Source organism: Prionailurus viverrinus, chromosome A3 (assembly GCF_022837055.1).
Source record: "Prionailurus viverrinus isolate Anna chromosome A3, UM_Priviv_1.0, whole genome shotgun sequence".
Lineage (NCBI taxonomy): Eukaryota > Metazoa > Chordata > Mammalia > Carnivora > Felidae > Prionailurus > Prionailurus viverrinus.
The window spans coordinates 26,011,612-26,035,202 of NC_062563.1; the positions used below are offsets into that span (position 1 = coordinate 26,011,612).

At 55.7% G+C, this 23,591-nt stretch overlaps 1 protein-coding gene across 1 annotated transcript; it reads right to left on the reverse strand.

Moving 5' to 3' along the window:
* Nucleotides 1-4,807: 4,807 nt before the first annotated feature.
* On the reverse strand, nt 4,808-23,025 carry BPIFB2 (BPI fold containing family B member 2). Its single transcript, XM_047853890.1, has 15 exons — nt 22,917-23,025; nt 20,336-20,429; nt 18,404-18,508; nt 17,410-17,556; nt 15,549-15,609; nt 14,151-14,211; nt 10,116-10,207; nt 9,685-9,870; nt 9,409-9,462; nt 8,725-8,895; nt 7,843-7,910; nt 7,613-7,658; nt 6,794-6,857; nt 6,405-6,481; nt 4,808-4,849 (listed from the first exon to the last, which is right to left on the reverse strand). Exons 1-15 carry the CDS (start codon nt 23,023-23,025, stop codon nt 4,808-4,810), a joined length of 1,377 nt encoding a protein of 458 aa, XP_047709846.1.
* Nucleotides 23,026-23,591: the final 566 nt, after the last annotated feature.

Here is a 23,591-nt window from a genome sequence, read left to right on the forward strand (position 1 = left end):
GGGAGAGTTCCACAGGTGGGGCCTGTCCTTACCTTGCTGAGCCCAAGGATATCCTGCAGATGACCGACCTCTGCCTCCTGACCCAGGAGTGAGAAAGTCCTTATATTCAGGAGCCTGATTAGCTGTTTGGATAATTAAGGGCTTAATAAGGCCCAGATAATTATCTAGAGGTCCAAAGAACAGAGCCCTGATGTTCACGTGATGCTTCAGTCCGTTCCAATGTAAATAGCACAGAGGAGGAGAGTGGCTGGGTAGCCTGGGTGGCTGCATGAGGGTGGGCACTGGGGAGGGGATGCGGTTGCCTTAGCAGCCCGCAGGGCTCACGCTGCCCCCTCCCCTGGACTCAGCACCTCCCACCAGGCTGAACACATAGTGGGCACTCATCTGTTTCTTCCACATTGATTGAGAACCTACTGTGTGCCAGGCCTACTAGGGGTGCTGCAGTGAACAGGGTGTTGATGCTCCTCCTGGAGCCTACAGTGGGAGATGGGCATGTGACAAATGAATAATCATAGAGCCAGGTCATTCCTGGGGAGGTAAGGGTGGTGGAAGCCACTGAACCAGGGGGATGGGATAGGAAGGGAAGAAAGGGCTTGACATTAGAGCCAAAGATTCCTGGGGCAGAGGGTGTTGGAGCTGATGCCTGAAGGGTGAGCAAAGCCAGCTCTTCAAGGCAGTGGACAGGTGTCTCAGGCAGGTGCCGGCGATGCAAAGGCCTGGTCAGCATTGCCTGGAGCATCTGAGACTCATACAGGGCACTGGGAGCTAATGGCCCAGTGGGGTATCATCAGAGGGACCCTCCTGGAGGAAATGCCAGGAGCTGGCAAATGCCAGGTGAGCTTCTCTCGAGCTCCAAACCTAGAGGACAATGAAGGCAGAGTGATCCCAGGGCCACACGCAGGCTGGCCACAGAGCTGGGGCCGGAACCCAGGCCTTGGGTGTCCAGCCTCTGGTGTGCTTACCATGAGGCCCTCAGGGGGCCTGGCTGGGGGCACCTCGAGAGCGAGAGAGAGTCGCAGGGGGCTGCTGGAGGCCTGAGGTTTTCCCCATCTACCCACAGGGAGCCCATAGGTCTGAACGTTGGAGGATGCTGCTGTGCCCAATGTGCACATGGGGCCACTGAGGCCAGAGGGGGCAAGGGCCTGCCTGAGGTCAGCAGGACTGAAGCCAGGTTGGGACAGGAGGAGAGAAGGGCCTGGGCCGGCCCAGCCAGGCTTCACCCTGATCCGAGCCCTGAGGTGGAGGAGTCAGTCTACAGATAGCATCATTTTATCCCTGCTGATCCACCCCCAACAGACAGAGGGACAGACAAGCCTCACCCGCCCTCCCCCTGCAGTGCAAATCCGCCCTGGTGTACCTCAGGTCACCTGGCTTTCCTTGCCTCCCCCTAGGGCCATCCCAGGTACTGTGGGGAGAGCGGGAAGGCTAGAGAAGCCCCCTGCCTAGTGTCAGCGATCTGGGCCCCAGCCCCAGCCACTCTCCCCACAGTGTGGCCTTGGCTGCTGTTTTATCCTCTCTATAATTGTGAGAAGAATAACAATACGCTTTCCGAGAGGAAAAAGGACCTTCATGTCATCCCCTGTCCCCCCAAGTTCAAAGTAAACTGGTCCTAACTGACTTCCAGTGGCCAGGTAGGAGGCAATCTCCCTAAAAATGAAATTATTGTAAGGAAGCAGAGAGTTTTTCCTGGGGCCCTGGGTCGCCATGTGGCTTCAGGGTTCCCTTGGGGAATACTGGTCCAGCAAGCTTGTGGCTGGACCTCTCAAAGCCGCTCTGACCCAGCTTTCATTCAGCCAATAATAAAAGCAATAAGAGGGCCGTTTACTGTGCCCGTGACCTGCGCCAGGCATCCTGCTAAGTGTTTGATCTGCACTAGAGCATTTAAACCTTAGGACCACCCTATGAGATGAGCACTTTGGCAATTTTCTCCATTTTACAGATGGAGAAACTGAGGCTCAAGGTCATACAGCAAGTGATGGCACAACCAGGAGTTAAATCTGGATCCAAGGGACTCCAGATCCCAGGCCAAGACCTTCCAAGGCACACCCAAGAAGGCTCCCGCCTGCCTGTCTGACCTCCCTTCCACACACCCCAGGATCGCCCTGCCTGGTCCCCTATAACACCCGCCCACCACTGCTCCAAATTCAGCCTGCTTCCTCCAGGGAATCCTCCCAGCCCCCCTGCTCCCCCTACGTCTCTGACACAGAAGACTGGGCTGGTTCTGAAGTTCGGTGCCATCTTTCCCCTTCCTGGAGATGCTTTGGGGACACAACAAAGGTGGCTCCCCCATTTACCTATGGGGCTTGGTCTCCACGCGGCTTCTTGGGGCTGGGGGCTGGGGCAAGCCTGGACCAAGCATATGCAATGGTCAGCAGCTCACTAACCACACATTTATATGCACCTGCCGTGCTAGGCTCTGTGAGGGAAGCCACAGGCCCCAACGGCAGTGGTCTGAAATTGAAGAGTCACCAGGGTGGAGGGGTTTGGGTGTGGCCAGGGGAGACTGCATTTGAGCTGGTGGACAGGGGTAAACTGGTTCAGATTCAGGTGTCCCAGGGGGAGAAAGAGCAACGGCTCAGAGAGAAAGTGTGTGCAAGGTGTGTGGGGGGTGGGGGGACGCGACCCGTGAAGGAGCCAGACCAGACCTGAGAGGGCGCAGGCTCGCCTTCTCTGCCCCACGTGTCAGCAGTGACTGTCCCACTGCTCTGCATGCACCCTCCCACACTCAGATTTGTTTCAGCATTTCCCCTTTAGAGTGAGTGTGCCCTCAGCTGCGGGCATGGGAGGGGCGTGCAAGAGGAAGGGGCTTCCTGCACTTAGTCGTGTGGCTGCGAGACCGTCCAACTGGCCCAGAATGTGACCCCCTCTGCCACCCTGCAGCCTCAGCCTGGGACAGGCTCTCTGCAGCCCTTTCCAAACAAACCAGAGCGCTTACCTCACCCCCCACCCCACCCCTCTGGTGCATCCTATCTGAAAGCCTTTTGCCCGTGCCAGGGCCCGGACTCCCTCTGTAAGCACCCACATGTGTCTGCATGCAGCCGCCACCTCCCCAGTGCTCATCCCCTCCTCTCGAAAGAGCATCTATTGTAGAACCAGGCACATCATGGGTACAAACAAAGGCCTATCTGGGTGAGGAAGCTGATTGGATAAATGGGTAGATATGTGGATGGACAGATGGATGGAAGGAAGGAAGGAAGGAAGGAAGGAAGGAAGGTTGGATCACTGGACTGGCCATTTAATAGATGGACCCTATATACCGAGCTTACAATCCTTTTCTAAGCTATTAACTTTCTCTCCTGGTTGGGTCTGTATTCTTAAAATTTTTGCCTTTGTCATATTCCAAATCACCTAGCCCTGGACTGAGCCTATTTTAAGTCCAAATAAAAGTAGGATTAATGAATGAATTCACTAAGCAAGCAAATGAAATAACAGCCGTGCTGTCCTGAGCACAATCGCGAGGTTGGATGTTAGGGTCGGGCCTTTCCTTTTCTCAGCGCTGCCCGTGCCCCTCCCTACCACCCAGGCCCTGGGGTCGCTCCAGGCCCCTCCGCCTGTCACACCGAGTCGGGATGAACCTGTAACCCTTAGAGGGTGACCTGTTAGTGTCACACTGTACCAAAGGTCTTGGTGGGAATTCAGGCCTTTTCCCGCAGAGAAATAAACAGAATGTGAATCCCGTATATCTAGGCAGGAAGGAACACTCTGTCTGGCTAAGAGCTTAGCTTATCAAGGGAAGAAAATCACATGGCTTTGGCTTGCCAGGGTTCGCGTCCCTTGGTCTTCCCTAGGCCATCTTGTCGTGCGTGAGCCGCTGAGTCTGAAGAGCTTTCAAAGGGAAAGGACTTAGACACACTTGAGGCCACAGGCCCAGGAGGAGGCAAGTCCCCTCCTTCCAACAGACCCTTACCTGTGTCCCGGTAAGCCAAAGACAGAGACGCCGCCCAAGAAGACAGTGCACTCCCTGTCACCTGAAGCTTGTGACCCAAGGACACCCCAGATGGGGTGCTGGTGATGGAAGAGGGCACTGGACATCTTATTCCTGGAGTCCTGGAAGGGCCCTCTCCTAGAAGTCTGCCACCATCCCGCTCTGCGACTTGCCATGTTCCTCTCCTTGCTGGGCCTCAGTCCCTGCATCTGGCAAATGAAACCCCACGGCCTGCCTGCCTGACTCATGAGGCTCTTCTGAGGTGCTAGGAACAAGATGGGACTTGACACTATAGAGGGGAAATGCCACCAGCTGAGGACACAGTGCTTAAAGTGCCACTATGACATTGGTAACTGCCAGCCATCTGTGCTGCTCTCCAGGGTCCCCTTTCAAAATATGAGCTTCCCGGGGCAAGGAGGTGAGGGAGTCAACAGATGCGGTCAGCAGAGATGTGGTCACACCCTCTTCTTCTGCCAGGTGGCTCTGGTGGCTCCGGGGACAAACAGGACCCAAGAACTGGACGTAGGCAACTAGCCTCAGGTTTGCACAGAGTTCACTGGGTCTGGCTGGAGGTTGCAGCGAGAAAATGTTTAATGCGAGAGGGGACAGGTCTGTACAGCCTGGAGAAATGGTCTGTGCTCACAGGGAAGGAGGAGGGAGGGGGAGGAGGGGAGGGAAGGAGGGCGGGGGAGGGGGAAAGAGGGAGAGGGGAAGGGGTAGGGGAGCTCAGGTACTCAGTGGAGATTAAACAGCCTGGCTGGATCATCTGGCTTGCCGGTGATGGCTAAATGTGGCTTTGCCTCAGTTTCCCAAGTGGCTTGGGGCAAGAGAGACCTTGAAGCAGGCAGCCGGCCCACTTTCAGCTCCCCTGGTGGTCCCACCTCAGCGCTGGTATAGGAGTCCGCTGGATATCACGACGTAGCCCTGGAGGGCAAGGAAAACCATGGGCCAGGTCACAGGCCACACGAGGGCCAGTAGGACCTCCAGCCGCCCCATCAGCCTGGCTTTGAGCTCATGTTCTGCCACTCTTGCTGCAGGTATCCTGAGGGCCGTCTTTCGCCTCTTTGGGACTCAGCTTCCTGCTGTCACTTGGGAGTGGCCACTCTATAGGCCTACAACGAGGATGCAGCCAGGGCACATGGGCAGAGCCCCCAGCATGGGGCTGGGGCTCAGTGCGTGCTTGTGGACGCCGTTGGGACCAGCGCTGTGTTAGGACGGGGGGTCCAAACCACTGAGCGTCTTCTCCGCGTCCGGGTCTCCCCGGGAGAGCCAGACGCCTTCCCTATATCCTCCCTCCCTGCACTGCAGAAGCGTGCCCAGGGCCTGCCGGTCATCCAGTCATTCCTTCCACAAATCTTCATTGAGCCTCTGCCGCCAACCGAGCCCTCTTCCACGTGCTGGAGACAAGCCAGACCCAGGCCCTGCCCACCTGTAGCTCATACATGGTCCGGTGCATTAGCCATTATTAAATTAAAGCCAATTAAAATTACATAAAATTTACACTTCAGCTTCTTAGTTGTACTGGCCACATTTCAAGTGTCCAACAGCCACTTGTGCCCAGGGGCTGAGAGCGGCTACCGTGTTGGACAGTGCAGATTTCCATCCTCACAGAACGTGTTTTTGGACAGTGCTGGTCTAGAGACCTTTGACTTTGGACCCAGTTGGCTACATTGGTGAGCACCCCGGCGGGTGGGTCAGCCACTGACCCTACCTATCTGGGAGAGTCTCCGGGAAATTTTCACTAATAGCCCAAGTTCCAACATGTGGTAGTTGTTCCTTTTTGGGGGGGGGAGTGGATCACCCAAGTGCCTTCGGACCATAGTTCTAAAGCAACATGGGCATCATCCTTGGGAAAACATCAGTGGTCCCACTCGGAAGATGTGAATAACACACACAGATGTTGGGCTTGAGGGACCTTGGCTAAGCTTTCTGTCTTTTGTACGTCTTGATGAGTGAATAGAAAGAATATTATCATTCATATCTCAGGTGACATGGCAAGAAGTTGTAAGGTCTCACCCTGGGCAGTGAAGATGGAATTTCACCCTGGGCCCACAGTTTCCCAACAGGGAAGGTGATTTTAGAAGGGTCTGGAAGCCCCTGTCCCCCATCCAGCCTATGGAGGTTTGTGTATAAAACCAGAAGAAGCCTGCGTGTGTCATCTTCCACAGACACCAAAGAGGCTGTGCCCCCAGCCCAGGGCATAGATTGTGGGATAACTGAGTCCCCTAATGTGTCCTGGCATATTTGTTGAGGACCCTTGTACCAATGTCTCTAAACATCCGAAATTTTCCGTCTCGTTACAGCCAAGGATTCATGGCATGGTCTTGACAGGAACAGAGGACATCCCAGGCCTGGCTGACCCAGAGACCCCACTGTTCGTACTAGCGGGAAAGAAGGGTGGGACGCACCCTGCCTCGCTGAGCCCAGCCTTCCCCCGAGGGTGGAGGAAGCCCATGTGGTCACATCCAAAGGCTCTCACCTCGTAGACAAAGACCTCAGGGTCGACGTAGTGGAGGTTGACCACGTTGGGGAGGGCAATCCCCATGCCCAGGAGAGCTGCAGGAGGGGAAGGAGAAACAGGTCAGCCAGGAGGCCGCAAGGGAGCACCACCAGGAGACGGCCCCGTGCTGAAGTCCTCACGTGCCTCGTGACTGAGTCCCACAGACAGCCAGGGAGCGGGAGCCATTATTATTAGACTCATTTTACAGAAGGGACACTTGAGGCTTAGGGAGGGGAAAAAAACTTAAAAACGCCCACCCTCATAACCTCTGAGCCCTGGCTGTGGGTAGGGGGCTAGAAGGGAACCTGGAGCAGAGGAGGGTCAGCAGGGGACCGTAGGGGCCTACTGGCGTGGAGGGCAGGGCTCACCGTTGAGGTGATCCAGCAGGGGCTTCTTGAACACGGCGTCCATGAGTGGGTGCACTTGATCTGTCTACAGCCACGTAGTCGGGGAGGCCGTCGGCCCGCTCCAGTGAGGGGCCGAGAGAGATGGACAGATGGGCCACACATGAACACGACGACAGACACAGACAGGCACACAAATGGCAGAGGCACGGGTGCGGGGAGGAGGGCAGGTCATCCCAGTCCTGCCTCCAAGCAGAGCCCAGCTACTCCTGGGGTCAGGACAGCTTTCTGAGCATCTGGCCCCCAGAAACCGCTCTTGGGAGAGGAGACAGACCAGCACCTGGCTGACCCTGTGTGCCCAACAGGTGGCTGGCAGACTGCCCGATGCCAGGGGACTGGCTGCCTTATTGGTGCTGACCAATGGACAGATGGACTGATGGTGGATAGACTGATGGACCGTATAGACTGACAGGCCGGCCAGCAAAGGACGGCGTGGTGGCTAATGACCCGGCCACGGCACATGACGGAAGGAGCAGCCAACCCTGTCTAACGCTGGCTTGTCTGATTACTGACAGACTCAGTGATTCTTGGCCTGACCGGTCATCGACCACCAGGCAGTGACAGGCAGGCTAACTGACGGGCCCCACTGAAGAACCGAGGCTGACGGACCGACTGACCAGCTGACAGACAGCCTGGGCAAGACAGACTGGCCGCTGTCCCCAGGCACCCCAGGAGGAAGCTCAATCACGGTGGTTCGTACAGGTGCACTCATGTGCAAGCACATGGCTCAAGGCCTGCCCAACCCAGTGAGGGGGTCCCTGGAGACCCCAGCCCCACACTCACATCAATGAAGCCCACATTGGAAGAGGCCACGGCGAGCTGGATATCCCTGGAAGAAAAGCAGAAAGGTTAGTGCTGGGGCCTAGTCCCCCCGCCCCGCCCCCACCATGTACCACGTGCTGCATTCCAGGCTCCCCTGCCGGACACTGATGGGTGACGCTGTGACAAGGGGCTGCAGGCCCATTGCATAGAGGAACACACCGAGGCTGCTGGATCCAAGAGGCCTTCCTTACCCCAGCACAGATGTGGTCCCCCGAAGCTTCAACTTGGACACAGAGAGCTGGAGGCTCAGGTTCACAACCTGGCACGAGGGGAGAGCAAGGTCAAAGAGCACAGAGCCACGTGGGAGTCCTCAGTTGGCCACCAGCTCCCACTCCTTCCCTGACTGATTCAGGTGTTTGTGGAGCCCCCGGAGGTGCCGGGCCCTGCACACAGCCCTGGGACAAACACAGTGTGAACGAGGCAGACCAGGTCTCTGCCCTTGGGAACTCTCACAGGCCAGGGGAGGTGAACAATAACCAAAGGGCCTTGCAGAGAGTGGCAGGTGTTGTGAAGGCAGAGTGGGAGCATGGAGAGGGCTGGTGGGGCCTAGCTTTCTCAGGGTGGGTCAGAAAGCCTGCCCTGAAAAGGGCTGAAACTTTAAAAGAAAAAATTTTTTAATGTTTTTATTTATTTTTGAGACAGAAGAGACAGAGCATGAGCAGGGGAGGGGCAGAGAGAGAGGGAGACACAGAATCTGAAACAGGCTCCAGGCTCTGAGCTGTCAGCACAGAGTCCGATGCGGGGCTTGAACTCACAGACCTTGAGATTACAACCTGAGCTGAAGTCAGATGCTTAACTGACTAAGCCACCCAAACGCCCCCAAAAAAGGGCTGCAACTTTTAAGCTGAGACCTGAAAGAGGAGAAGCCAGCCATGCCAAGAGCTAGGGGAAGAGTGTCCTGGGCACAGGGGACAGCACATGCAAAGGTCCTGTGGCAGGAATGTCATGGCATAGTGAAAGAACAGCAAGGAGCCCAGTGTGAACAGAGCAGAGCAAGTGAGGAAAGTGGTGCCGAAGTGGGGTCTTGGGTGTCACCACCCTCCCAGCCAGCCCCACCAGCCCACCTCACTCACCATATCAAAGGAGAAGAGGGACCGGAAAGCTGAGTTGGAAGCCACTGCCCGGACCTCCACGAAGGGCTGCAGCTGAAGCGTGGCATTGTGGGTATGGAGTGTGACCACAGGCGTGGCACCCAGCTGCACCTTGAGCGCCACAGGCATGGGCTTGGGGAACCAGTGGGCCACCTGGGGACGAGGGGAGGGAGAGAGGGAGGAGGGCACCTAGGGGCAAAGGCTGGGTGGACTCTCCACTCCTCACCCCTCTGTCTCTGCTCAGATGTGACTGGGTCTCAGGCCGGGGTCCTCAGGGACGCCCCACCTAAAGGGGTGGTAGTCTTGTGATCTGTGCCAGGAGGGACAGGAATTCAGGGGCCGAGGGAGCTTGAGAAGGCTCCTGGACCAGGCTAGGGGTCGGGGCCTCCCCTAGGAGGTAACCCCGAGCTTGGTCTTGAAGACGAATGAGAAAAAAGGAAGCAGAAAAGGCCTTCTGGGCAGAGGGCAGTGCCCGGATGAGGGCATAGGAGGGAAAGAGCATAGGAGCTGGGGGTGCTCCTCAGATAGAGCAGGTGCAGCTACAAGGACAGACACTGAAGCCCGCATGGGACACATACGAGCCAGCAGAGACCCCACAGCCAGAGACTCCCCCACTCCAGTCCCAGCTGGGCCTCAGCCCCTGAAATGACCGAAAAAGTCACCAACCTCGGGGATGAGCTGGCCCAGCACAGATGTGTTGAGTAGGTTGTCACCCGACTCCTGAAATCAGCCCCCACATCACAACAGGTTTGAGGGCAGCCACTCCCCAAGCGAGACCAGCTTTTGCCTCCCTGTAACCCCCATTTAACCTTTCCAACAGCCAACCCGTGGCCCCAGATCTCGAGCTGCCCCACCCACGATTTGACCTTTGCGGGGCCTCCCCAGGCTGGGCCACCGGGCGTGCCTGTCCCACGTGCCCTGGGCAGCAGGTCCGACCCTCACCAGCTGCCCTGTGATGTCCAGGTTGAGGGCACCAGCCTTCTGCAGCAGCAGGAGGACAGAGTCAAACAGGTCCCGGGAGAGACCCACGGTTGCCATGGTTCCATCGGCACCCACGTGCAGTGGCAGCACAAAGGGGGTGGTGTCCACGGGCAGGACAATGGGCTTGCCCAGTAGGAAGAGAACGGCCTATGGGGTTGGGGGGTGGCGAAAGGGAGAAAAGCAATGGGGCCTCAGCGGGTGGTGGCTCCATCACAGAACCTGGGGCTCTGAGATGCCACCCACCCATATGCCACATGCTGTCCAGCCTCACACCTTTGCCCGCATGCCTTGCTCCCGCCTGGAAGGTCATTCCAGCTCCTCCTCCCTCCTATAGTCCAAAGATGCCAGAAGCAACAAGCTCAAGGACTCCGGGCTGACAAGGTGGCACTTACGTTGATATCCAAGGAAATGTAGTCCTTAGTGATGTTGGGCACACTGATCATAGAGTAGCGAATCTGGGACTCTGGACCCACAGGGTTGAGGCCTAAATGAAAGCGGGATGAAGAAGAAAAAATGGCCTCCTTAGCCTTACCTACCAATGCCTCATCTATCCAGAAAACTCAATTATCTGACTACCCAGGCCAAGAAGCCGAGGAGGTAAGAAAAAAAAAGGTCTCTGAGTAAGTGAACTTACGTCACAAAATGCACGCACCCAAGATTCAGCCGCTTACAGCCTGTGGACTCTTACTTTACACACAATTCTAACAGTTTTGGTTTCTCACTTTCCGAATCAATGGAAGACTAGAGACCCCAAGTTAGAAGGAAAGGGAAGGGTCACTCTAGGCACAGATACCCCCTGAAGAAAGCAAGAAGGGACGGCAGAAAAAGAACGGAGCTCACATGTGTCAAGGTCTGGACATTTGACTTACACTGTCCCATTCAATCTTTACCACGAGCCTGTAAGGTTAGGAGCCCGTTTTACACACACACACACACACACACACACACACACACAGAGTTTGGTGAGCTCAGTTGTGCCCAGGACTGTATACCTGTCTGTCTCTCTCCACCTGATCACACAGCCTCCTACAGAAAGTCCAAAGGCACATGCCCCTGGGACCATGCACTGTGGGAGCAGAGCAGTGCTGCTCCCCAAGAGACCCTCAGGGAAACTTTTGTTCCAATTACAGTCCAATTGTTATAAGGCAGGTTCCCCCAAAGCTCAGAATATTGTGACTGGGAAGGTTGCAAAGGGTGAGTCACTCGTGGGAGCCACATCTCTGGACACGGCTAGGCTAGCCAGCGTGGCAGGTGAAGGCTCAACCCTGCGGTCAAGAAAACCCAGCTTTTAGCAACAGGTCCTCCAAGGCTCTGAATGACCAAAGTGTGTGTGTGTGTGTGTGTGTGTGTGTCCATCAGATTTCGGTCTGATTTTCTAATGTCTCCTCTGGATTTAATTTTGTTTCCTCAGTATTCCGGAAATTTCTTGTGCTTGTAAAAGCAATATAGTATGACTCCATTTCTACAGCTCCGTGGCTGTCAGAAGATTGGGGTGGGAGGAGGGGGGCAGCCCAGAGGACTCTGTGGGGCTGGTGAGGTGTTCTGTAGCTCAAGTTTGGAGGTGGTTACACAATTGTATGCATTTGTCAGAACTCAGAGGACTGGACACTTAAAAGAGAAAATTACTATATGTTTTCAAAATGAATAAAAACATTAAAAATGTTTAAATACTGCACTGTGGACATACAGAAGGGTTTTTTTTTTTTGAAAGATGGAAAAAATATAGCCCAGAATCTCAAATTTATTTTTGTCGGTATTTTCTCCTGCAGAGACTAACTCCCTGCCATCTGTCCTCCCCTCAGTAAAGCTGCACTGAAGCCGTGTGTGGCTTTGGGTCCTTCTGTAGTTTCTTTACGGGGTGGCGTTATAGCTTAGTCAAGAGCATGGCTCTCAAGGCAGGCTGCCTCAGTTTCTCCATCTGTAAAACGGAGCTAATAATACTACAGTAAAGATTAGCTTTTATTATACTGTATTTTGCCAGGCATGCTGCTGGGTGATTAAATGCCCTTTTAAGCTATGCCTTGTAATGGCTCCTGTCACTCCACGCCGTAGGTGTACGTGACTCGTATAAAGAGTCCCCTAGGGTTGGACGTTTAGATTTCCTTTACCAGATTTTTTTTAATTCCTCAAAGAAAAGGGCAAGAGCTGGTCTTTGCTATGAGCCCAGCCACAAGCATCTTGATGGCATTAACTCCACGAGGGAGAAGGGAGGGACGAATGTTTGCTGAGCCTACTGTCCGCCAGGCACTTACCCTGTGCTGTCCCATAGGAGCACATGGGAGAAATAGGGATTTTGAGCCCCGTTTGTTTGGATTGAACTCATCAGGCTCAGAGAGGTGGGGTGACTTCCTGAGACCACACAGCATTTGAGCAACAAAGCCAGGATTTAACTTCATGTCCTTTGGTTCCAGGTCCAGTTTCCTTGACGTCTCAGTGCCTCCTGTTAAGGTTAGTATGGGGGGGGGGGGGGGGCTGCAGCAATGAGGGGAAGAGGCCAAATCAAGGACTGTTCCCTGCGGGGACGGTGAGTCGGGCCATGACGTGTGGGCAGAGCAGTGGGTGGACACGTGCGGAGGAGAAAGCCAGTGTGAGCCAGCTCATGGGTCGTTCTAGCACCGTGCTGAGGATTTTAGACTCGGAGCCTCCAATTTCCCGTCTAGAAACTGGGGGGACGGAGGCCGCCTCACGGGACTGTTGTTGAACGTTTGCCCAAGAAAGCCAAAGCTACCCTGATACGAAAGTCTTCACTGAAGAACCCACCACAGATAAACATGCACCCTGTCGGCCGTCCCTCCTGACCTGACACCAGCATGCCACCCTGCCTCCTGTCCCCGCACACCTGTCCCACGCCACGTGACAGCTAAGAGGTAAAGCTCTGACTCCCATTGCAAGGCATATCTGCCGACAGTCAACGCCTCTGGATTTTACAGAGGCAGCGATGGTGACATGGGGAAGCACTAGAATCCCGGGCAAAGTGCTCAGATAGAGGAAGGTGTGCTTCCAACAGGAGCATCTTTAAGACAGGTTTGTGGGAAAACGGAGGGAGCCCTGGATTATGCTCAGGCTCGAGAGCACATATAACCCCCAGATCAACAAAGGATGCACTTTTGACCCGACCAGGGCAGGGCAGGTGATGGCCAGAGTGGGTTTTTTTTTTAATGTTTATTTACTTTTAAGAGAGAGAGAGAGAGAGTGGGGGAGGGGCAGAGAGAGAGGGAGACACAGAATCCGAAGCAGGCTCCACGCTCCGAGCTGTCAGCACAGAGCCTGATGCAGGGATCGAACCCAGAGCCGTGAGATCATGACCTGAGCCAAAGTCGGACGCTTAACCGACTGAGCCGCACAGGTGCCCCACCAGGGCCAGCGTGTCATTAATGCGGATAAACAACCGCTAGAACAAAACGAGGCCTGCCTGCTTTCGCAGCTTTTAGCTTTGTGTCATAAGATCAAGTCCTGACCCAGCCTTGTTCAGGTCACTACTGCAGCCACGCTTCCACGTGGACCATGCACTTGTGGCTCTGAGCCCTGGGAGCCCGGCCGTGGTAGTGGAGGCAGGCGTGGGGGGCAGTGGGGATGTGACCAGTGTTGGCAGATGAACACCCCAGCTCTTGTCCCTCGGGCAGGACGCAGGCACGTTGGCCTCGGCCGCCAAGAGCCCCCCCGTGGCATGAGCCCCAGTTGCCCACCATAGAGCCTCTGCTCAAGAATACACCTTCCTTCCTCTCCCACAGGCACCCCTCCCCAACCAGTACCCCTAGGACCCACCCCATTCAGGCCACATAGGCTAGCAGCTTGTCTCAGGGTCTGCTTGGGGCGGGGGGTGGTTATCCCCACAGGCCTTGCTCCTAGTATACTCCCAGTACTCCTGCATATGAAGACCCCTGGAAAAATCAGAGGCCGACAAGCCAGACGGAAGATGGAGAGGAGAGGGAGGCTCGCCTCTGGATGGGTGGATGGCGGCTGAGAAGGCAAGTGGGGGCAGGGGCACTTGGGAGCAGACGAGCTTGAGTTCACATGCTGAGTCAGAGAAGCCTGCCGGAGAAGGTGTCCAGCGGGAAATAGAATACATTAAGCCCCAAACTGCTCTAGTGGGGAGAGTCTGGCAAAGAACGTGGGAGATGTGGGAACAAAACCAGGGGACAATGGGGTCTCTGAGTCTCCAGGCAGGGGAGGAGGCAACTGCGGACTGAATGTACTCCCCCGCCCCCCACACACACACGCATGTGCACACTTGTACGCACACGGCAAACATTCGAAGACATGATTCTAGAATTTGGAGATTCCCCAAGTCCATCAATAATTGTTCAGTCATCCTACGGTTGATCTCCCAGAGGTCAGCCCTGACTGGGGGGCCCTTTGAAGGGTCTTAGGGACCCCAGAAGGGGCTCAGAGGCCCCAGTACCCTCCCCCTGGGCCCCAGTTCTTACCAATTAAAGTGCCCAGGTGGACGTTGAGGCCCTGCACCAGGTTGGAGACACTCAGGCACAGCTGTGGCAAGACAGAGGCGGAGGCTGGTTAGGATGGCACTGGGGCTGGAGGGGTGAGGCGGGGAGGGTCTGGGGTGCCAGTCTGGAAGCCTCCTCTGGCCCACCAAGGTCTGGAATCCCTTCCTTCCTCGGCCACCCAGTGGGCATCTTCCAGCACCTCTCCTGGGCACTGAGGATTCAAAGAAGTTGGGGCCCATGAGCGTCGAGGAAAGAACGGGGGTAGTGGGACACAGCAGGAGGGGACCACAGCTGGGCCCGGACAATTGGGTCAAGGAGCCTGCTGCACTGGGGCCCAGAGGCCAGCTGGGGGATGGGTGCTGCACACGGTGAGGGCAGGCAGTGGTCAGCGAGCAAGTCCAGAGTTCTGGGCACAGTGGGCAGCCCGAGAAGTGTATTAAGCCGGGGTCAGTGTGATAGAAGGTGGGGCAAGGAGAGACCACAAGGCCAAGGGTGGTCACTGCCTGGTCCAGACAGAGCTGCTGGGGCTGGGCCAGGGGAGGCCAGGTGGCAGAGGAGAGGGCCAGGTCAGGCTGTACTGCCTTCAGCCCTTGGGCCTCAGTCTTCCCATCTGCAAGATGGGAACACTGGGGCCCGCCTCTGTTGGGTGTGGGATGGCACCGAGTGGGTTGATTTGGGATTGTAGGAACCAAATCAGGAGATGGGGTGGCGTGGGAAGGGACAGAGGTGGAGAAGCGGCCCGCCCTTGGCAGTGCGACCCTAGCTCCAGAGGCACTGTCTCTGACCAATGACAAGGGTGGAAATAGAGACAGGAATCACAGCACTCACTCTGCCAAAACTGTTCTAAGCTCTTCACAGATGTTAATGTGCTCAACTCCACCCTACCTGGCCGGAGAGGGAGGTTTACTCTCTGTGCTGCGCATGTGGAAATGGGGTCCGAGGGAGGTTCGGTGACTTGTCCGAGTGTCACAGCCGGGAAGGAGGGGACCAGGATTCAAGCCCAGGCCACACCTGGCTCCAGTGCCCATGCTCTTGTCCACCTTCCTGTTGTCTTTTTCATAAGCCCCACGGCCCCTGATAGCACTGCCTCCCCGCCACCCTCCGGCATGGAACTGGGGCTGGCCCAGGAGCAGGGGCCTCCCTTCCCCACAGCCCCCAAATCCACCCTTATTTCGTCCTGTCTGTCACTGCCCCAGACCTTCCCCTCAGCCTCTTTCCTGCCCTCGTGGGAAAATTGGAGAAGTCCCATGGGCCTTCTATTTTAGAAAAAGCACTGACTGTCCCAATGCCCCCATGCCTACAATCCCCCATTCATGCACCACGCCTTCACGGGGAAGCAATGGCCTGGCCCCAGGGACATCTGGCAGGAGGTCTATTTACCTTGTTCCGCAGGACAGCTCTGACGTGCTTCTGCACCAGGGCCAGCGGCCCCGAGGCCACGCTGAGGGAGAGTCACAGAAAACGCTCCTGAGCTCCGGGGCACCCATTCCGGCCTGTTTCTCCCGGCCCACAGTCTCAGAGACAAGGGTCTCCCCTGAGCCAGGGGGGCCAGTGAATCCCATTCCTCACTCCCATGTGCCAGACGCAGTGTTGGCACCATTGTCCCCGCAGATGAGGAAACTGGGCCTCAAAAAAGAGGTCATTGGTTTGGAGGTTCGGAAGTGGCCAAAACGTGATTATGAGGTCAGGCTCGGGGGAGACAGAGAAGACGCCGTGAAAGCCGGACTCAGCCCCGTCCTTGGCCCACTGGCTTCATGGCCACTCTGAGCCCAGGGAGCTGGGGGTGCTTCCTGCTCAGGCTCCAGTTCTCGGTGACACAGCCAGGAGAGTCCCTTCCTCATTCTGCGCCTCAGTTTCCCCTCTGAACAATGGGAGATGGGTCTAAGTTGTTTCTCAGCGGGGATCCATAGGACTATAGTTCTTCGGGGTTTTTTACTTTAAGTTTTTATTTAAATTCCAGTATAGTTAACATACAGTGTCATATTAGTTTCAGGTGTATAAGTTAGTGACTCAACACTTCCGTACATCACCCCGCACTCCTCAAGGCAGGTGCACTCCTTCCTCCCCCTCACCTGTTTCCCCCCCCACCCCCTCCCTTCTGGTAACCATCAGTGTGTTCTAGTTAAGAGTCTGTTTCTTATTTTGACTCTCTCTCTCTCTTTTTCCCTTTGCTGGTTTGTTTTGTTTGTTAAATTTCACATATGAGTAAAATCATATGGTATTTGCCTTTCTCTGACTGACTCATTTTGTTTTGCATCCATGTCATTGCAAATGGTAAGATTTCTTTCTTTTTTATGGCTGAGTAAGATTCCAGTGTGTGTGTGTGTGTGTGTGTGTGTGTGTGTGCTATATCTTCTTTATCCATTCATAAATGTTGATCCAAGCCTCAGCCCAAGCTCACTGAACTGCACCTCAAGGGAGGTGGGAGAAGGACAGCTGTGTTTCTAATGTCTTTAACTTCTGGGCTTTCCTCTCCATGAGCAGCCCCTGCCCGTGAGGACGGCGAGGGGTCATGCATTACACGTGAGGATCATGGGACCCAAGATGGGCGGACTTATGCCCAGCCCCCTCCGGGGGGAGAAAGGCCAGTCCCAAATGCCCACCCAGCTCACATGTGAGAAGGTAGACATCATGCAGGAGGTGAGTCAGGCTACGGGGGTTTGAACGCACTCCGCCATCTGCCAGCTGTGTTACTTGGACAAGTTACTTAACTGTTCTGGGTCTCCATTTGTTCTCTCATAAAACAAGGGAATACTTACATCTTCCTGGTAGGACTACTGTGATGTCGTGAAGGGCTTAGAACCTGCACAGCACACAGCAGGTGCTCTGGAGGTGGGAGCCCCTGTCAGCTTTAGATGCAGCCCTGACTCACAGTGAGGTTGACGGGTCCCAGCCCCCTGGGCCTCAGAATCCCCATCTCTGCAGGGAGAGACCTCTGAGGTCCCTAAGAGCCACGTCAGGCCAGCATCCTCCCTGAGCAGTATGGTAATGGCTGTGCATCGTCATGTGCTGTGGGTCGGGGGGGAGCGCAGTAGAGGGGACATGACCTCGCCGTGTGGCCTTGGGCAAGTCCCTTCCCCTCCCTGAGCCTCAGTGTCCTCAGCCATAAAACAGGTGTGATACCGGGGGTCTCTTAAGCCCCTTGGGGCAATTGGTTGAAAGCTTGAGCAGGAAACTCGAGAAATGGTACCACAGGCTGGGCAGCTGGGACTCTGCAGCCCCGCCCTCACCAGGCACTCACCTGGAACTGCCATCCGACACATTGGCGTTGCTGAAGAGCGGGAAGCAGGCAGAGATGCTGACCACGGGGGTCCCGATGGAGCCCTGGGCCACATGGGCATCGGCCAGCACTACCACGGGCAGCATCAGCTCCAGGGGCTCTGGGACTCTGTGGGACACCATTCCTGAGCCCCAGCGGCACCACCCAGCGGAGCCTACCCTACAAACCCCCCCACCCACGGCCCGAGCCTGCCCTCCACTTGACGCAGGCAGGTGTGAGATGGCCCCGCCTGGGGCAGGCTCAGAGCCCTCCACACTCCACTCAAGGTCACGGCCATTGCAGCAGATGGGCTTGAACTCTGGTTCCCCATACCCTCTCACTGCGAGACCCTGGGCCAGTCACTCCCCATACTGAGCCCCAGTTTCCTCTTCTGTGAAATGGACATAAGCGTGACGGTGCCTATCTCTCAGGGCTGTGCTGAGCTTTCTAAGAGGTGGCCACGTGAAAACACCCTGCGTGGAGCCTGGCCCACAGCAAGCACTCATACGGTGTTCGTGTCAGCCCAGAGGGGTTGAAATAAGAGATCCCTCTGGATGCCCACGCTGATGGTTTGGAAATCAAACACACATAAAGTGCCTGGGACACGGGGATAATTCTGATAGCTACATCTACTGAGCACCTGTAGGAGGTGTGATTTTAATTACGGCAACAGATCCGTTCACTGTGTCCCTCACAGCCACGCTGCAGAGTTTCATCCCACTTCACAGAGGAGGAAACTGAGGGCTGCAGGAGTGAAATGGCGTCCTCGGGGACACAGCTGTTGAGCAGGGTCCAGGTTCTCAGAAATTCTCTCATCGTCTCGCTCCCCAATTGGAGGGTGGGAAGGAGCACTGGACAGGAAGTGGAAGGCTTGGGTGCAGGTCTGGGACTTGCTAACTCCCCGCCCCTCACTCTGCCCCTTGGAGCTTCCCTGAAAATCCTGCTGCCCCCCCTGCCCCCAGGGAGATTCGCTCACCGAAAGACCTTGAAAGTAAAATTGGCTGCTACCAACAATCGCACCCCGAAGTCGGCAACGAATTTCAGGTGGAAGTGAGGCACACGGATGTTCAAGGTCTGGATCCTGTAGGGTGGGAGTGGAGGTGATGGGGTGGCCTCATTAAACTTCGGAATCACCTCTGGGGTGGGTGTTCTGAGCCACGCTGCTGATGTTATAAAGAAGGACTTTCGGACTGTGGGAACCATGGCATGAGGAAGAGGTAGTGAGTTCTCCACCCTAGGGGGCATGCAAGTCGCTATTGGACAACCAGCTGGTGGGGAAAGGATGCAGAGAGGATTCCCAGCCTTGGGCAAGAAGTGAGTGGGATGATTGTTCGGGTCTTGGAGAGATTTAGTTTCTGACAGAAGTGGGGAAATCTTGGAAGGTGGGCTCCAGAAGGCAGAAACTCCCCTCCATGGCATTCTAGTCAACAGCTTTGGCTTGTAGCCCTCCAGGGATGGGAAACTCATTCCCTTCAAAGCTGCCTATTCTGATCGCTAAGCACTTTTTTTTTTTTTTTTTTGAGAGAGAGAGAGAGAGAGAGCAAGGGGTCAGGGCCAGAGAGAGGGAGAGAGAGAATCCCAAGCAGCCTCCACACCCAGTGCAGAGCCTGGGACTTGATCCAGGGACTTGATCTCACAACCGTGAGGTCATGATCTGAGCCGAAATCAAGAGTCAGACGCTTAACCGACTGAGCCACCCACGTGCCCCCTCTAAGTACTTTCTGGCTATCTTTTCCTTTTTTTCCTAAATGAGTCATGTTTTCCCTCGCACAGTTGGAGGTGGGAATTCAGACAATACAAAATGACATAAATTTTAAAAGTCACATCAAAACTCCACCCTCAAACAGTCTCACTGTTAGCACTTAGCTGACATCTTTCTGTGACTCTCTTTGGGACACAGGCTGACCTAGAACCTGCTTCTTTTCACTTGACCCCCGCCTTGGCTGGCTTCCCACTTCTACAAACAAGGACACGTGTGGCCAACTATAAAACATTAAGGAATCCCTGACTCTTGGGTATTTATGTCGTTCTCAGTTCTCCACTGTAAGCCAAGAGCAGTGCCCCAGGCCTACCCTAAGAGTCTCAAACTGGGGGCCTCCACACCAGCTGTTTTAAGTGTTTTTTGGTAAGTTGCCATCATTCAAAATCGATAGATTTTTTTATCAATTTTTTTTTAATGTTTATTCTTGAGAGAGAGCAAGAGACAGAGCATGAGCAGGGGAGGGGCAGAGAGAAAGAGGGAGACACAGAATCTGAAGCTGGCTCCAGGCTCTGAGCTGTCAGCACAGAGCCGGATGCGGGGCTCAAATTCACAGACTGTGAGATCATGACCTGAGCTGAAGTCAGATGCTTAACCCACTGAGCCACACAGGCACCTCCAAAATTGATAGATTTTAAATATATATATATATATATATATATATATATATATATATGACTTCTCTTGGGTATCCAGAGATCTGGTAATAGTCAATCTGTTCCCACATGGATGGGGACAATTGGCCCAGCCCCTGGGGGTGTCTGAGCTTGAGATGGCCCCCATCCACCTCTGCCTTTGAGTCTCTATTCATTACAGGGCGTGTGGGGGTACTTAGGCTCAGACTTGTGTCTCAACTCAGTGTCTCGCTTTTGGAGGAAGTAGCCAAGGGTCTTGCCAGCCCTGGGGACCCAGGAGCTACAGTCTTGGCTCCTGGGGGCAGAAATCTGCTAATTTAGAGGCCCCAGGACCACCCCCACCCCCATGTCTCCACCTTGGTCCCAGCTCCTCAATCATCTTGTGACCACTCACCTGAGGGTGGGCGTACCTGATGGGGGAAGCCCCCCTCGAGCTGGTAGGGAGCACTCCCCAATATGTGGGGCACTCATCTAGTGGACTAAAGCATTTTTCCCAGGAGGTGGGAGCACTCACCTTGTGGGCTGATGCACCTCTCCATTCCAGTCCAGGAAATACGGGACTGTGACGTTCAGGGCCTGCTGGAGCGGGGCTTTTCCAATTTCAGACACTGCAGGGCCAGAGCAGGTGAGGTCAGACTGTCCTCGGGAGCTGCTGAGCAAGACCGCACCACCCACCACCGCCTGCCCCACATCTTGGGCAGAGGGGACTTGGAGACTGGAAGGGTGTTACACTTGCTCACGGGCAGGGAGGGGGTGGGGGATGCAGTTGGGTCCCCATGAGTGTTACACCAGGCCCTGCAAGGCATGCCTTTCCCCTTCTTCCTTCTGCTTTTCGAAAGCTTTTTTTTTTTAATGTCTATTTAGTTTTGAGAGACAGAGACAGAGAGCGGGGGAGGGGCAGAGAGAGAGAGGGAGACACAGAATCCGAAGCAGGCTCCAGGCTCTGAGCTGTCAGCACAGAGCCCGACGCGGGGCTCGAACTCACGGACCGTGAGATCATGACCCGAGCTGAAGTCGGACGCCCAACTGACTGAGCCACCCGGGTGCCCCCTGCCTTTCTAAATCTTGTCTGCCCCACTCCTCATAAACAAGAACATCCTTTGCCCTTCTGCAAGACTCTGATCGAATCCCATCTCTTCTGGAGCCTTCCCCCAAGTCCCCAAGCAGAAGGAACATTTCCCAGTAGAGTGGGACAGAGAGTGGGGGTGCTGTCCTTGGGGGTCCAGAGGCTGAGGATTCTGGATTCCCTCAGATTCTGGGTACAAATCCCAGCTCTGCTACTCACCACCACTGTGGCTGCTCTGTGCCTCAGTTTCCCTGTCTGTAAATTTGCAATGATTATAAAGGTACCTGTCACACAGCGTCCTTGTAAAGCCTCAATGCACAGTAAATGTTAGCTTTCACTGCTATTTATTTGTATAATAATAATGACTGTCACTTCTCTAGCACCTCTTTTGTGCCCAGCACTGTTCTGAGGGCTTTGCCTCTCCTCACAGTTCTATGACGTAGGTACTACCTTGTGCCCGGTTTACTGAGAGTGAGGACATCTGGCAAGGGGATTCTGGATCAGCAGAGGCGTCTGGCCTCCAAGCCCTTGAGCTTCCTCATGCACCTGTGTGGCCAGGCAAGGGAGGTGCTCATTAAACCATCCAACATGAGTGGGATGAAAACGAGAGGTAATGGTGCTGGAAGGGAGCACCAGATGAAGAGTCCAGAGGCCTGGACTTCACTCAGACTCACTGTGGGAACCAGGAAACCACTGCGCCCCTCTGGGCCTTGGTTTCCTTAGACCTGGAGCAGAAGGCCAGCGGCCTCTATGTTCTCGATACTCCTCTCCAGCCTGACCTTCTGTGGCTGAGCCAAGACTCACACCCAGGCCCCTAGACTCCACCTACAGTGCTCGCCTGACACAGGTTTGCAAGACGGGATTGGAAAGACACTGTTAAGAAGCCACCCAGCGCCACCTTAGAAAGAGGTGTGTGCGGTCTGAGCCTCCTGCTGGATTTCCACCAAGAGCACACGCAGGTGCACCTGGGATGGCTCTCGGGGACAAAGGAGGCTCGCACAGGACAGGCAGAGCGATGACGGCCAGCGGAAGGCAGCAGGCCTCATGTCCCTGCCTGTAGTTTCCACGCACGTCTCCATGCCCCAGTGACAGACTAACACGGGTCACTGACCCCTTTCACTGCCTGCCTATCTGCCCGGATACAAGGTCCCGGAAGGCTGTGTGTGTGCCAGGGGCGCTGCTGCCTCCGTGCTTCATGGCCTGGGCCACTGAAAGTCCCTTCTATTGTCTGACCTGAGTGCCTCATGCTGTAATCTGAATTTGGTCTAGACTTGGGAGAAATGGCTTCTGATTTCTCACCCCTGACCCAGCTCTGGTGGGATCCCGGGGGCAACTGGGAGGTAGCTTTTGTCCCTCCCTGGGCCTATGTCTTCTCATTGTGCCCTCCTCGGGGGATGAAGCAGGTCTTCGAAGGACGGCCAGAGTCGTAGGATAGAGACCTTTCCCGAGAGGGGCCCAGAGCAGCGCTGGTCTTCTTCCTGTGAACCCCACAGAGCTCCAGCTCCAGTTCTGTGCCAGACGTGCCTTCCCCCAGCACACGTGTGTGCACCTACAGCCCACCCTGCATGCACGCATGTACATGTGCAGGCCTGGCAGCCACACCTGTATGCTCACACCCAGGCACGTGCGTGGCGCTTGCACGCGTACAAGTCAGTACACGTGCTGACACTCAAGCGCACACATGGGCACATGCATCTCCATGAACTCTCAGGCTTGCACGCAGACACGCACGAGCAAAAGCAGACACCCACACCAACCCTTGCCCACCTCGCGGGGCTACACGAGTACAGCCGTGTGTGCGCACACGTGTGGCAGACAGGACATATACCCCCGCTCGGGCATTTACTTAATAAGCGTTTGCCGAGCCGCACTTCGTCAGCCATTATCTGGGGGCCAGGGACACAGCGACCCGGGAGATAAAACCCAGGTCCCCGTGCGGCTTTTGAGTTCACAGATCCGCAGGCACGCTTGGGACCGTGCCCATGCTCGTGGCCTGTCACACGGGGTAGCCCGGCAGCACGCCTCTTACCGTAGCTCAGCACGGCCCTGTTGAGTCTGACCACGGTGCCCAGCATGGAGGCGCTGACCACAGGCAGCAGCAGGGACAGCAGCAGGCCCACCCTGCGTGCCGGAGCCATGGCTGTCCTAGCCACTGCCTCCCCGAGATCTGTGGGCTGGGGCGGGGACGAGCATCAGAAAGCTTGCCCAGAATGCGTCCCCACCCCGCTGGCCGTTTGAACCCCACCCCAGCCCGGAGGTCGCAAGCCCTGGGTGGTGATCGCAGCCCTACCCGAGACCCTCACACGTCTGTTTTGCATCTCTGCATTGGGAGGTATCACCTTCCCAGCCTGCTTCCTCAGGAGCCACAGGGAGATCTGGACTGGAAGCAGGCCCCAAGGCCCAGAGAAGACATGGCTTTGCCTAAGGCCACACAGCAAACTAGGGCCGGCGGTAGGACCCACGCCATGCCAGAGGAGGTGGAGGAGATTCCTGGTTAGGGAGACTGAGAGCAGCCTCCCGCCCCAAGGAGAGAGCCCGGGCCCACCACCCCCAAGCCCAGGGCTGTTCTTCCTGATGCCAGGAGTCCAGCCCAGTGTGACAGCCCATCCTAGTGTCCAGCTATTCGAACCCAGCCAGGGGAAGATGCAGGGTGGCTCCTGTCCTCACCTTATCCTATACCAGCTGAGGACTGTCCTAAATGCAG

What these genes read in the sequence shown, in the direction of transcription:
- BPIFB2 (XM_047853890.1), bottom strand. Translation starts at nt 23,025, where the DNA reads ATGGCTCCGGCACGCAGGGTGGGCCTGCTGCTGTCCCTGCTGCTGCCT. An exon ending in CCACCTGGGCACTTTAATTG is followed by an intron (nt 10,208 to 14,150) that starts GTAAGAACTGGG and finishes GCTTTCATTTAG; the next exon opens with GCCTCAACCCTGTGGGTCCA. An exon ending in CTGAGGTCTTTGTCTACGAG is followed by an intron (nt 4,850 to 6,404) that starts GTGAGAGCCTTT and finishes CTTGCCCTCCAG; the next exon opens with GGCTACGTCGTGATATCCAG.